Source organism: Scyliorhinus torazame, chromosome 16, assembly GCF_047496885.1.
Source record: "Scyliorhinus torazame isolate Kashiwa2021f chromosome 16, sScyTor2.1, whole genome shotgun sequence".
NCBI lineage: Eukaryota > Metazoa > Chordata > Chondrichthyes > Carcharhiniformes > Scyliorhinidae > Scyliorhinus > Scyliorhinus torazame.
The window spans coordinates 117,439,873-117,452,148 of NC_092722.1; the positions used below are offsets into that span (position 1 = coordinate 117,439,873).

Sequence of the window (12,276 nt, forward strand, 5' to 3'; positions counted from 1 at the left end):
TCTGGGCACCTTATTTAAGGAAGACATTAAAGCCCCAGAGAGATGCAGAGGAGATTTACTAGAATTATACCAGGAATGAGGAATTTTAGATACGAGAAATGATGAGAGAAATTGGGCTTGTTCTCCTTAGAGCAGAGAAGATTAAGTGGTGATCTTATTAAGATATTCAAAATTATGAACAATTTTGACAGGGTAAAGAGAATATTCTGTTTCCACGAGTTGGTAAGTCAGTGACTTGGGGGTCACAATTTCAAGTTAGTCAGCAAGAGATCTAGGGATGAGATGAGGAGTATCTTCTTCACTCAGAGTTGCTGGGATTTAGAATGCACGGCCTGGGAGAGTGATGGGGCAGTTTCAATGGGAGGTTTCAAAGGAGAGCTGGATATATATTTGAAAGTGATGAATTTAGGGTGGCACGGTGACGCAGTGGTTAGTACTTCTGCCTCACGGTACCGAGACCCGGGATTGATCCTGACCCCGGGTTACTGTCCCTGTGGAGTTTACACATTCTCCCCATGTCTGCATTGGTCTCACCCCCACAACCCAAAGTTGTGCAGGGTAGGTGGATGGTCACACTAAATTGCCTGTTAATTGGGGGGGAAAAATTAAAAGAATGTAATGAATTTAGGGTGCTCCGGAGATGGGGCTGGGCAATGGGACTAGATAGGTAACTCGTTCAGGAGCCGGTGCAGACACGATGGCCCAAATGGCCTCCTTCTGTGCTGTAAAATTCTATGATTCTAATGGCCTGCACTATATTTTTATGTGGCAGCAAGGCTCTCGTTGTTTGCATATTGTGCAAGTGTTGCACACCAACCATGCCATTACTGCATATTCCTTGACACTCAGTTGTCATGCTTTGGTTTTCCTAGTAGTTCAAATTCAAAGTGACACACTGGACTGCAGTAGAATGAAGACTTCATGACTGCTGTCGATATTGAATTGACTTATATAATTCTCTGCCGAGAGTAGCACACTTCAAACTGGAACACAAGGATATCATGTACCATGGAGAAACCTGCAATCATAGCAAAGCTATGTCCTCATTCCATCTGCTTGTCACTAGACAAGAAAGAAAATAATGTAATTAGTTCTTTATGAATAAGGAGACTCAGTGACCTCCCTTATGCAAGTGTGCATAGCAAATAGCGAGGTGTTTTAAATAGCTCAAACTCCAGCCAGGGAGGAATATGACATGTAAAAGTTAATTACCGTGGTCACTTCCCCGAACACTGGTAAATGCAGTTCTTGGGGCCGGGATTCTCCGATCCTGCGCCGGGTCAGGGAATCGCCGCTCCGACGCCGGGCCACCAATTCTCCGGCCACCGGAAAATCGGCGGCAACCGTGCCCGCGCGGGCACCGGCTCACCGGTCGGGGGCCATTGAAAGCGGCCTCTCCAGGATTCTCCGCGCCCGTCGAGTCCCACTGGCGGGGTTACGTATGGTCCCACCCGGCAGGACCTCAGAGTTCTGGCTGCGGGAGCCGTCCTGGTGAGGGGGTGGGGAAATCCGACTCCGGGGTGGGCCTCCACAGTGGCCAGACCCGCGATCCATGCCTACCGATCAATGAGCGGGCTAATTCCTGGGGGAGGGCCTATGTTCCTCCGTGCCGGGCCCCTGCAGGGCTCCGCTATATTGCCTGGCAGTCGACACGGAGATGGCGCCCCACGTGCATGCGCGGACCCGCGCCAACCATGGCGCGCCATCTGTGGCACGCCTGCTTTCGAGCGGACAGCACTCCGGTGCCGTACTAGCCCCGGAAGAAGGGATGAACACTTGGGTCTGGAGGCCTGTTGAAGCCACCGGAGCTCGCGCCGGTTTTGACGCCAGCGTCAACACTTGGCCGGGATTTCGGAGTATCCTGGTCTGGATGTTCTGAGGTTGCAGTTGCGGCTGTAACAGATGACTGATTTCATTGAGAATGTAGTGACTTAAGCGCAGATGTCTCACATATTGTTCTTCATTGACGTTCACAAGTGAGAATTGCTCTATTAATACCCTGGTGGACATAACATCCTGCTGAGGGCCCTTCTCTTTTTCACTCCATTTTCCAGGAACTTTTCCTACTCTGTGTGCTCTTTGTTCATTCTCCAAGTCTTCTGTATTCTGTGGATTCATGTCTGGGAGCAATTGGTTTGTGCAGAAACCTTGAAGTTATCAAGAATTCCTTAGTACCTGCTGCACCACACCATGTAACCTTTGCAAGTTGAAGCAACTATCGAATGCACCAAGCACTGGCAGAATTGTAGCGACAGCCAAGCAAAATAAACTTGCAACTAGTCTGTTAGAAACAGATGTTCCCTTTAAATAAAATTAGTGTCTTGAGCTTTGCGAGGTTAAAAAGGGCATTGGCTGGAGTGTTAAACTCCAAAATGGCATCAATTAGTGTTGCATGCTGATTAGTATCATGATCTTCCTGCTCTGAATACTTCTGACAGATATGGACTGTGCACTTACTAATGCCCGCACCAACCAGGGGTTGGTTTAGCACAGTGGGCTAAACATCTGGCTTATAATGCAAAACAAGGTCAGCAGCGCGGGTTCAATTCCCGTAACGGCCTCCCCAAACAGGCGCCGGAATGTGCCGACTAGGGGCTTTTCACAGTAACTTCATGGAAGCTTACTTGTGACAATAAGCGATTATTATTATTACTATTAATATGACGCACATCTGTGGGGATGCATGTCCGACACATATTGCTCTACAAGGCAGGGCCCCAAAAAACAGGTGTTGACAATCGCTCTCTCTCTCTCGATCATTCTCCTCCATTCACCCAATCCTCTTTCAATCCTATAGTAATAAGTCTCTCACCATCATATCATTCCCAAGACTTTCCTCTTCTCCTTCTTCCTGGCAGTCCCCACCTCCATCATTCGCTTCACCACATTTCCTCTCTCTCCACAACAAATAAGAATACCATTTCAATCTCTTCTTGGCTACTTTCTTTGATGCTCACACAATGTTGACTGACCCCCTGATATGCTGATTCCTGATTTTGTTCTTTCGCATCACTCAACACACAAAACACAGCACCTGCTTTGTATTAGTGTGCAGCCATTGCTCTTCTCTTCTTCATGTTGTGCAAGTTTCTTCTCTATATAGCAAAGCCAATCTAACAACTGTCTTGTAGATTGTTCCTTTCAGTCTCAGTGATATTTTCTGTCACATAACACACCGCTGCACATCTTCCAATTTTTGCAACCAGAGCTAATCTGTTATTTAATTTCCATTCCATACTTCCATCTTCTGCAACCACTGACCCCAGATACTTGAAACTTACTGTTGTATCAATATGACATGAAAAGAAATCAAAACTTCATTCTTTTTGCTATTTTTAAAATGGACTTTATGCTGAACAAAATAGATGGCTGCTACAAGTTATATGATCAACAGGAGTTACAAGAACAAAATAATCCTCCTCTCATCATCGTGGAATCTTGCACCCAATTGTATGGACTCTGTAATCACAAAACCTAGGGGACTCGCAGATCAAAGCTCATTATGCCTGAAGTGCTTCTTAACAGACTCATCTCGCACCTGGGTGTCCAGGTGTTTCAACAGGTATCTCATCATTTGCATCTTGATAAGGCTATCCTTTTCAGGGTAGTCTGCCTAGACAATGGCTTCTCAACACAAGAATCTGACTATGGATGGTAACTCTTTCAAAAGCGAATGACTGGGGCATTATCAATCCTGAAATCAAAGCCAGTTCCAGACACTGCTTGAACATCCCTTTTGATATCATTGAGGAGAAAGAAGATCACATGACTTGAGTAACTATTTTTGTAATATCCCGCATGAAGCACACAGGACAGGTTTGACGACAGCTCTGTGTGGTTCGAGGACTATGCATTCTCCCGTTAATTAAAGGGCGGGGACTGTTGTATATAATGTCGGCCTGGCTCGAACAGGCCTGCAGAGAGAAAGGACTGGTGAAGCCTTACCGGGTCCTGTGTGTGTGTTTCTATTCGACTGACTTGTTGCTGCACGGTAGCACAAGTGGATAGCACTGTGGCTTCACAGCGCCAGGGTCCCAGGTTTGATTCCCCGCTGGGTCACTGCACATCCTCCCCGTGTGTGCGTGGGTTTCCTCCGGGTGCTCCGGTTTCCTCCCACAGTCCAAAGACATGCAAGTTAGGTGGCTTGGCCAAAAAGGTTAGGAGAGGTTATTGGGTTATGGGGATAGGGTGGAAGTGGGTCGGAGCAAACTCGATGGGCCGAATGGCCTCCTTCTGCACTATATGTTCTATGTTCTATGTATGTTGCCTTTACTAAAATGTTGAAATCTCTATATCCCTTTGAGGACTGAGAAATCCTCATACTCCTGTTTTAACACAGGACTCCAGCACCTTGGCTCAGCAAGCAACTGGTTACAATCTCTCAACTCCTGTTGGATTTTCAAAGTCTCTGATCACCACCTGCCAAGTGGTCTTAGCACAGAAAACTCATCATGCTGAAGCATCATTCATTTCAAAGATTTTCACATTGTTGTCTCCAACCAGAAACTCAACGAGACTGAACTCCTCCACGAAGAAAACACACTCCAGACTTTGACTTCTCCCACTCTGGAATTCACATTTACTGATATTTATTTCTGTGTTTTTTGTACAGTTACCATCCACAGTTGTAAAACTTTACTTTTTCCACACACACCCCACCCCCTTAGTGTGTGTGTGTGTGGGTGGATGTGTTGAATGTGAAATAAATTAATCTTCTGAGTTAATCATAAAGCCAGTTTGCTGTGAGCTATTGGTAACTTGGGTCATGCACACTGAAGATATGGATGAACACACCACAGTATACATTAAAAATAATTCAAATGATTTCTGACAGTTGGTGGGAAGAAAGAAGTACAGTTTGCCTGTCTCGCCTTTCTGTAACACCACTCATTTTCTCCAAGTCTCCACTTGTAATCTTCACACCTTCACTTCCCTAAGCTACAACCAAGGCACTTCCTGATCCTCTTCCCTAGATCCAACCTGAGCCCATATAGGTTTTTGGTCTGCTGATCTCTGTACCCCTGTCTTCCACTATTTTCTCTAGTTCTCCAGATACACGGTCATGTTCTCATCACTGCCACCACATTGCTCAATGTCATTTGCACACATGTCAATCAATTCTTTCAATACTCAAATTTTCATTAAACTGAGGCAGAAATATCATGGGTGGGATTCTCCGACCTCCCGCCGGGTCGGAGAATCGCCGGGGGGCGGCGTGAATCCCGCCCCTCCGCGGTGGTGGGGATCACGTTGCGCCGGTCGGGGGCCCGTTGGCGGTGGCCCCCCCGGCGATTCTCCGGGCCCCGATGGGCCGAGCGGCCGCCCGTTTCCGGCCGGTCCCGCCGGCGTGAAATAAACAAGGTCCATACCGGCGGGACCTGGCTCTGAGGGCGGCCTGCAGAGTCCTCAGGGGGCGGGGGGGGGGGGGGGGGGGGGGGGCGAAGCTCCCCTGGGGGGGGGGGGGGGGGGCACGGTGGCCTGGCCTGTGATCAGGGCCCACCGATCGGTGGGCGGGCCTGTGCCGTGGGGCACTCATTCCCTCCGCGCTGGCCTCTGTAAAGCTCCACCATGTACGGCGCGGAGAAGAAACCCCCTGCGAATGCGCAGGGATCACGCCAGCAGTTCTGCGCATGCACCAGAACACGCTGGTGCTCCAACGCATGCGCCCATTCACGGCGGCCAGCGGAGGCCCTTCGGCGTTGGTTGGAACTGCACCAACCACTCCAGCGCCGGCCTAGCCCCTGGAAGTGCAAAGGGTTCCGCAACTTCCGGGTGGCCCGACGCCAGAGTGGTTCACGCTGCTCTTTGGCGCCAGTACCGCCCACCCGCCGGTTGGGGGAGAATCCCGACCCATGAATGCCATTGTCCAAGTTTTATTCCAATTACCAGGTGAAAAAAAAGTTTTATTTAGCTTCTCTTATAGCTGTCCCTCTCTGGTCACCAGGTGACAGAATGGGAAAAAGGTATAGGGTAGATTTTAACTTTTGTTGCTGGTTGATAAGAGTCATTGAGTTTTAAAGCACAAAAAGAGATTCTTCAGCCCATCGTCACTATGCCGGCCATCAAGCAGTTATCTACTCTAATCCTATTTTGCAGCACTTGAAATGGTGCTATGGTGTTTCAAGTGCTCATCTAAATGCTTCTTAAATGTTGTGAGGGTTCCTGCGTCTACCACCCCTTTCAGGCCGCGAATTCCAGATTCCCACCACCCTCTCGGTGAAAAAGCTTTTCCTCAAATCGACTCTAAATCCCCTGCCCCTGACCTTAAATCAAAGTCCCCTGGTTACTGACCCCTCACATGAGTGGAAAAGTTCCTTCCTATCTACGCTATCTACGCTATCTTCATACCTCATAATTTTGTACACCTCAGCCATGTCCCCCCTCAACCTTCTCTGCTCTACAGTATACAACCCCAGCCTAAACAGCCTCTGTTCATAGCTGAAATGCTCCAGCCCAGACAACGCCCTGGTGAATCTGATCTGCACCCTCTCTCGAGCAAACATGTCCTTCCTAGAGTGGGGTGACCAGAACTGCACACAGTACTCAACTGTGGCTTAACAAGCATTTTATACAGCTCCATCATAGCCAACCTTCTGTTATATTCTATGCCTCAGCTAATAAAGGCAGGTCTGCAAATGCCTTCTTAACCACCTTATCCATCTGTGCTGCTGCATTCAGGGATTTGTGGACATGCACCCCAGTGTCCCGCTGATAAGGAGTAGGAGCGCATCTGCTTCCCATTATACACCCAGCTTGTTTTTCTCAAATCAGGTAGGGTGTGTAACAAGTGCTGATCCTTGACTCACTCCCCCATCTTATGCAGCCACTGAGTCTCGGAAGAGCATAAAAAACAGAATTTTGAATATATCTCGTCTCCATTGACAAAGACAAGCTACCAACCAGCACTGCCCATGAAGATGAGTAAGGTTTCACTTTATCCAAACTTTGACATGCAATTCTCCTTTTAGAGTTCAAACTGATTTGACCTCAAAGATAAATGAGCATGCATTATATCAATCTGTTCTGATGAAATACCAAAGTGAGCGCACTCACCTCATAGATTGCTGAGCATGTCCAATGTTTGACAATAGTTGTAAAAATCTTTTCCATGATTTTCATTGATTTGTTGCTACGTTGCTCAAATTCGAACATTTTTCTTGTCTTTCAGGCCTTCACCTGTAAGTGAAAGTGCCCCTATAGGAACTGAAGTTGTCACTGTAACTGCAGCTGCTATCAATCAAACTATAGTGTATTCAATTATAGCCGGAAATGATGGTGGTAAGCACATTTTTGAGATGAATAATTTTGCATAGAATGCGATTTTGAAGATATAGTTTTGTAATCTTGACTGCCTTTGTGAGATTGTACCTCATGATGAGCGATGTAACAGTTAATTTGATAAAAATATGTTTTAACATTTCTTACGTAAGGGGCATTGTCCAAATTCCAGCAGGCCGAAAGCTGGAATTATCTGAAAACCAGACATTTTTCTCTCCAGGGACCTAGGCGCCACTCCCTGAACAGAGTAAGCACAGGAATGAAAAAACCACTCTCAGGCTGATCCCAGAGGATGGAATCAGAGAGAGGTTTGCACACACGAGCGCTGAGTCTTGTGCAATATTTTAAAATCTGCTTTTCCCCAGCCTTAGGGTCCAAACGCAAAGGTGTTTGTTCCACCAATGGGATGGAGTAAGGGGTTCTCCTGTGAGGGTCTGCAACCATGGGAAACTCACCGTTAGAGTCAGTGACAGAGCTGCGTTACATGTCCTGCAAACGGAGCTCAGTCCATTAATTCCTGCCAACAAAACTGGAATCTACCTACAATTATTCTCACTGAGTCCCAATCAAGGGATCACAGGACCAGAGGTGAGATTCCGCTGAGCAGCAATGGACCTCCAGCAATGCACCTTTATCAATTTCAGATCCGATCTCAGTCCCGCACTTTGTGACAACAGAAAACAAATGTCCGCCCCTCCAATTTAATGATGGTAATCCAAAATCCAGGAAAATCAAAATGCAGCATGGTCTTGTTTAGGAGACTGCCGAATTCAACCATTGAACCAGCGTTTATTTACTTATTGTATATTATGAAACTTGTCTGTTTTGGTGTATTCCCAGTGGTTCGCTTGTCATCTGCACAACTGTTTTACCATATACTCATTCCTCTTCTGCTACTTTTCAAATTAATTCTTGGGGTGTAGGCATCACTGGCAAGGTTAAAATTATTGACCATCACTATTTACTCTCAAGAAAGTGTTGGACCACTGCAGTCCATGTAATGTAGAAGTACATCAACAGTGATGTTATGGAAGGAGTGCCAAGATTTTGGCCGAGTGACAATGACAGATATATTTCCAAGTCAGAATGATGGGTGAATTGGCATGTGGTACTGTTCCTGTGCTCCTTCTGCCCTTGTTCTTCTGGGGGTAGGTGAGTGCGAGGATTATAGGCATATTGTGGAAGTGCATCACAAATATGATACATACTGTTGCCACTGTGTACCAATTAATGTTTAAGGGGATGGATGGAGTTTCTTGAATGTTGTTGGAATTGCACTCATCCATGCAATTGGAGAGTATTCCATCACATTCCTGACTTGTGCCTTGTGGGTGGTGGTCAAGCTTTGGGCAGTCAGAATGTTAGATACTCACTGCAGAATTCCCAACCTCTGGGTTGCTCTTGTCACCAAAGCATTTACCTGGCTGGTCCAGTTACATTTCTAGTCAGTACTGACCCCTCGAATATTGATAGACTCACTGATGATTGTACCACTGAATATCAAGGGAAAATATTTAGAATCTCTATTGTTGAGAATGGTCATTGCCTGGCAATACAACACTAACAATCAGTGTATTCTTCACACCACTCCAAAACAGTAGAATGCAGCTAGATGGAGAATTGTCTCTGATCTGTCTCCGAATCAGTTGCTTTTATTGTGTTTATTCACTGCCACAGGTTCTGACTCATAAAGAAAAAGCAATGAGCAATCACTGGCCACATCTAAAATGAAGACAACTGAAATACCTGAAGATCTTATTTTAGTTCTAATTTAGTTCAAATGCCAAAACTTAAACATGCATTCATATGGGCACATGTACATAGTTAATGATGCGACATGATCTGCACTTACATATGGCTTTGCAGGAGCAATTTTAATAGCACATTAAATTTAAAGCTCTTTGTGTGATTCACTTCTATTACTGATCAATGAATGGCACTATTCTTTCTAATAGAAGCTATCTTTCATGCATACACATCAATGTTTAATGTTACACGAGTGTGCAGTCCAATTGCACAGAAACATATAAAACAAATTAAACAAAACAACTTTAATAATATATAGGTTTATAAACCTGATACAAGACTCGGGAGCATTGAATTTTGGATGAAACTACCTCTTACATCAGATTCATGAATGGCTTGCAATAATGGCCAATTTTTGCGATTTATTGTTGCTATTTGCTTCTGCCATTCTGCCCAGTTTCCTTTACATTGAAATGAATAGCATATGAGTTTTACAGCGAATGGGGGATCTGCTCCACCAGATTATAGCCCAGGTGGTGAAAATGAACATTTACTACTGTGTATTTCTACTGATAATGTTTCTCTGTCATCCTTTGACAAAATCTCACCAATATCAGTAGAAGCCTGAGAACAAATGAGGAGTTTAGGCTGAGTAAAACAATTATTTTTACTTAAATACATTGGGATAATTTTTCAAAATCTTCATGCCCCGCCTTAATATAAAATTTACCCAACTTTGATTTCAACTGAATGAAAGTTGACAGGATTGATAGGCTGGAGGGAAATGGATGCAGTGATGTGGGATGGGGGGGGTTTGATAATCAACAGGCTAATCACTCTGCTAATTTACTGTCCAGACAGTGAAGACAAATAATAATGTTGTACATTTGACAAGCAGTTTCTTATTTTGAAAGGTAATAGGTCTGGGGGTACGTTACATCATATTCTCAAGGGAGAATTCCTAGGTAAGACCATAGATCGGTTGTGTGCACAAACAGGTGACATTTTCTTGAACTGAAATGCAAAAAATAATGTTTCCTGATGACACACCCGGTTAAGGCAACAAATAGGGCCATAACAAAAAGGACTGCATTAGATTGACTGATCTCATCTTGAAGTTGGATCTTGGATGTCACAATTTATCTGAGCAGTCTAGGGTAGTGGGGGAGGAATTAATCAAGATTGCGACTCCTGATCACTGCACCACCTCAGCAACCCCACAACTCCCATCCAACCCCACCAGCAATTTCTGATTTTCTGTGTATATTTGTCTTATTTGGTGATGGAGGCATTCATAGCAAATCAGCTGCAACATATGTCTCATTTCCGATTGGCACCAATTTATCTGAATTGTTATGACGCAGAGGAGGCCATTTGGCTCATCGTGTCTCAACCAGCTCTCCAAATGAACATCATGGTTTAGTACCATTCCCCTGTCTTTTCCCGTATCCCTGCACATTGTTTCTATTCAAATAATCATCCGTTGCCCTCTTGAATGCCTCAACTGCACCTGCCACCACCACGCTTCCTGCCCTGAACTACGTGCTGTGTGAAAAAGCTTTTGCTCATGTCACGTTTGCTTCTTTTGCAAATCACTTCAATCTCTGCCCTCTCGTTCTTGGTTCATTTACGAGCGGGAACAGTTTCTCCCTATCTACTCTGTCCAGCCCCCTCATGCTTTTTAAACATCTCTATCTAATCTACTCTTCGCCTTCTCTCTAAGACGAATAGTCCAAAACTCCCCAAGGCGAATAGTCCCAACCTCTCCAATTTCTCCCCAAAACTGAAGATTCTCAACCCTGGTCCTACCTAGTCCTGACTTTCCACAGCTCTCCTGTCGAGGTGAGGAATGCCAGGCCCCCTATCCATCCAAAAAGAGAACAAAATGAACTTCTTTGAAAGCAACTCACATTTGCATGTATATTTACACCAAGAACACTGGATCAAACATGTGCAGAGTAATCCATTCAGTTTAATATTGCTTTCCACTCATATTTTTCCATTGGTTAGAAATGCATGATGGGCGCAGAGATGGGGTATTCCTGCTAACGAACTTAATCCAGCAATTGGCTGCAGATGACCTGGAGGTGGGCCAGAACGAATTGGCCCAGATTTGGTTGACAATCTTAGATTTTCCTGATATCATTGACTGCCTTCACCTTTGATTTTTCATTGACCTTACCAATAACTAATCTAAACCTAATAATATTCTCAATTGTTCTCCCATTTGAAGATGCTCCACTTACCCTACTGTAGATCTCAGAACTAGATCCACTGCTACTTCTTTCCTCGTTTGGCTGGAAACAATTGATCAAGAAAGTTCACCTCTATACATCTCAAGAATTCCTTCCCCTCCTTGTCCTTTATAAATGTTTTCTTCAGCATTTTAGTAAAGGATAATTAAAGGTCCCCATTATCTCTTACCCTATTTTTTTGACATCTTTTTGGAACTTGCCTGTTGATTTGCTTCACTATATTTTCCCCACTATTTGGTGATGTAGAGCAGTGTTTGGCAAACTTTTTTTTTCCCGGGATCCACTTTTGCCAACGGACCAACCTTTGGGACCCATGCCAATTTGGCTTACCTTTAATGCGAAAGGGGAGCCTGCTTGGTCCTCACGATCTCGCTCCAGTCAGGATCCTTTCCTTATATAGCTCCATCCTGCCTCTGAGCACAGCAGAAAATTATTGTTCATTGAAAAACTTTAAAACAGTGAAACTGAATAGCCGCTGCGTTGCATATTTGAAAGGTTTATTCTCACAGGACTTGTTCATAGTACAAGGTTTCACTGCTTCTAAGTTGACTTTCAACTTTCTGGAAGTTTTTCCACACACCTTGAATTTGACTCACTTTACCTGATCTTCGCTGCTGTCAGTCTTCACTGCAGCTTACAGAGCTGTGCCATAGACATCTGGGCCGGGATTCTCCATTGCATGTCAGCCCCGCTACCACTGCTAGCGAACGGAGAATTTGACATACCATTCGCTAGCGGCAGGATTCTTTGGTCCTGCAGCTTGTCAATGGGATTTCCCACTGAAGACACCCAGCGCTGCTGGGAAACCCTCGGGCAGGGATCTGCTGTCGTTGGGACCAGAGAATCCTGCCCGCAGCGAACAGCCGGAGAATTCCGGCCCTGGTGAAAAGCAAGCAGAGGAGTAACACCATCTCCTCAACCATATGCCTTTCCACAGGACAGAGGAGATTGACACAGAGGTCCATCTTGAAGGAGGCGATACCCCCAACATAACCTT

At 45.3% G+C, this 12,276-nt stretch overlaps 1 protein-coding gene across 1 annotated transcript in view; it reads left to right on the top strand.

The window, feature by feature from the left end:
* Positions 1-12,276, top strand: part of pcdh15b (protocadherin-related 15b) — a 2,356,722-nt gene that overhangs the window by 2,131,170 nt on the left and 213,276 nt on the right. Inside the window, exon 31 of the mRNA XM_072478931.1 lies at positions 7,169-7,278. Coding sequence (XP_072335032.1) covers positions 7,169-7,278 — 110 coding nt within the window. The remainder of the gene's footprint in view (positions 1-7,168; positions 7,279-12,276) is intronic.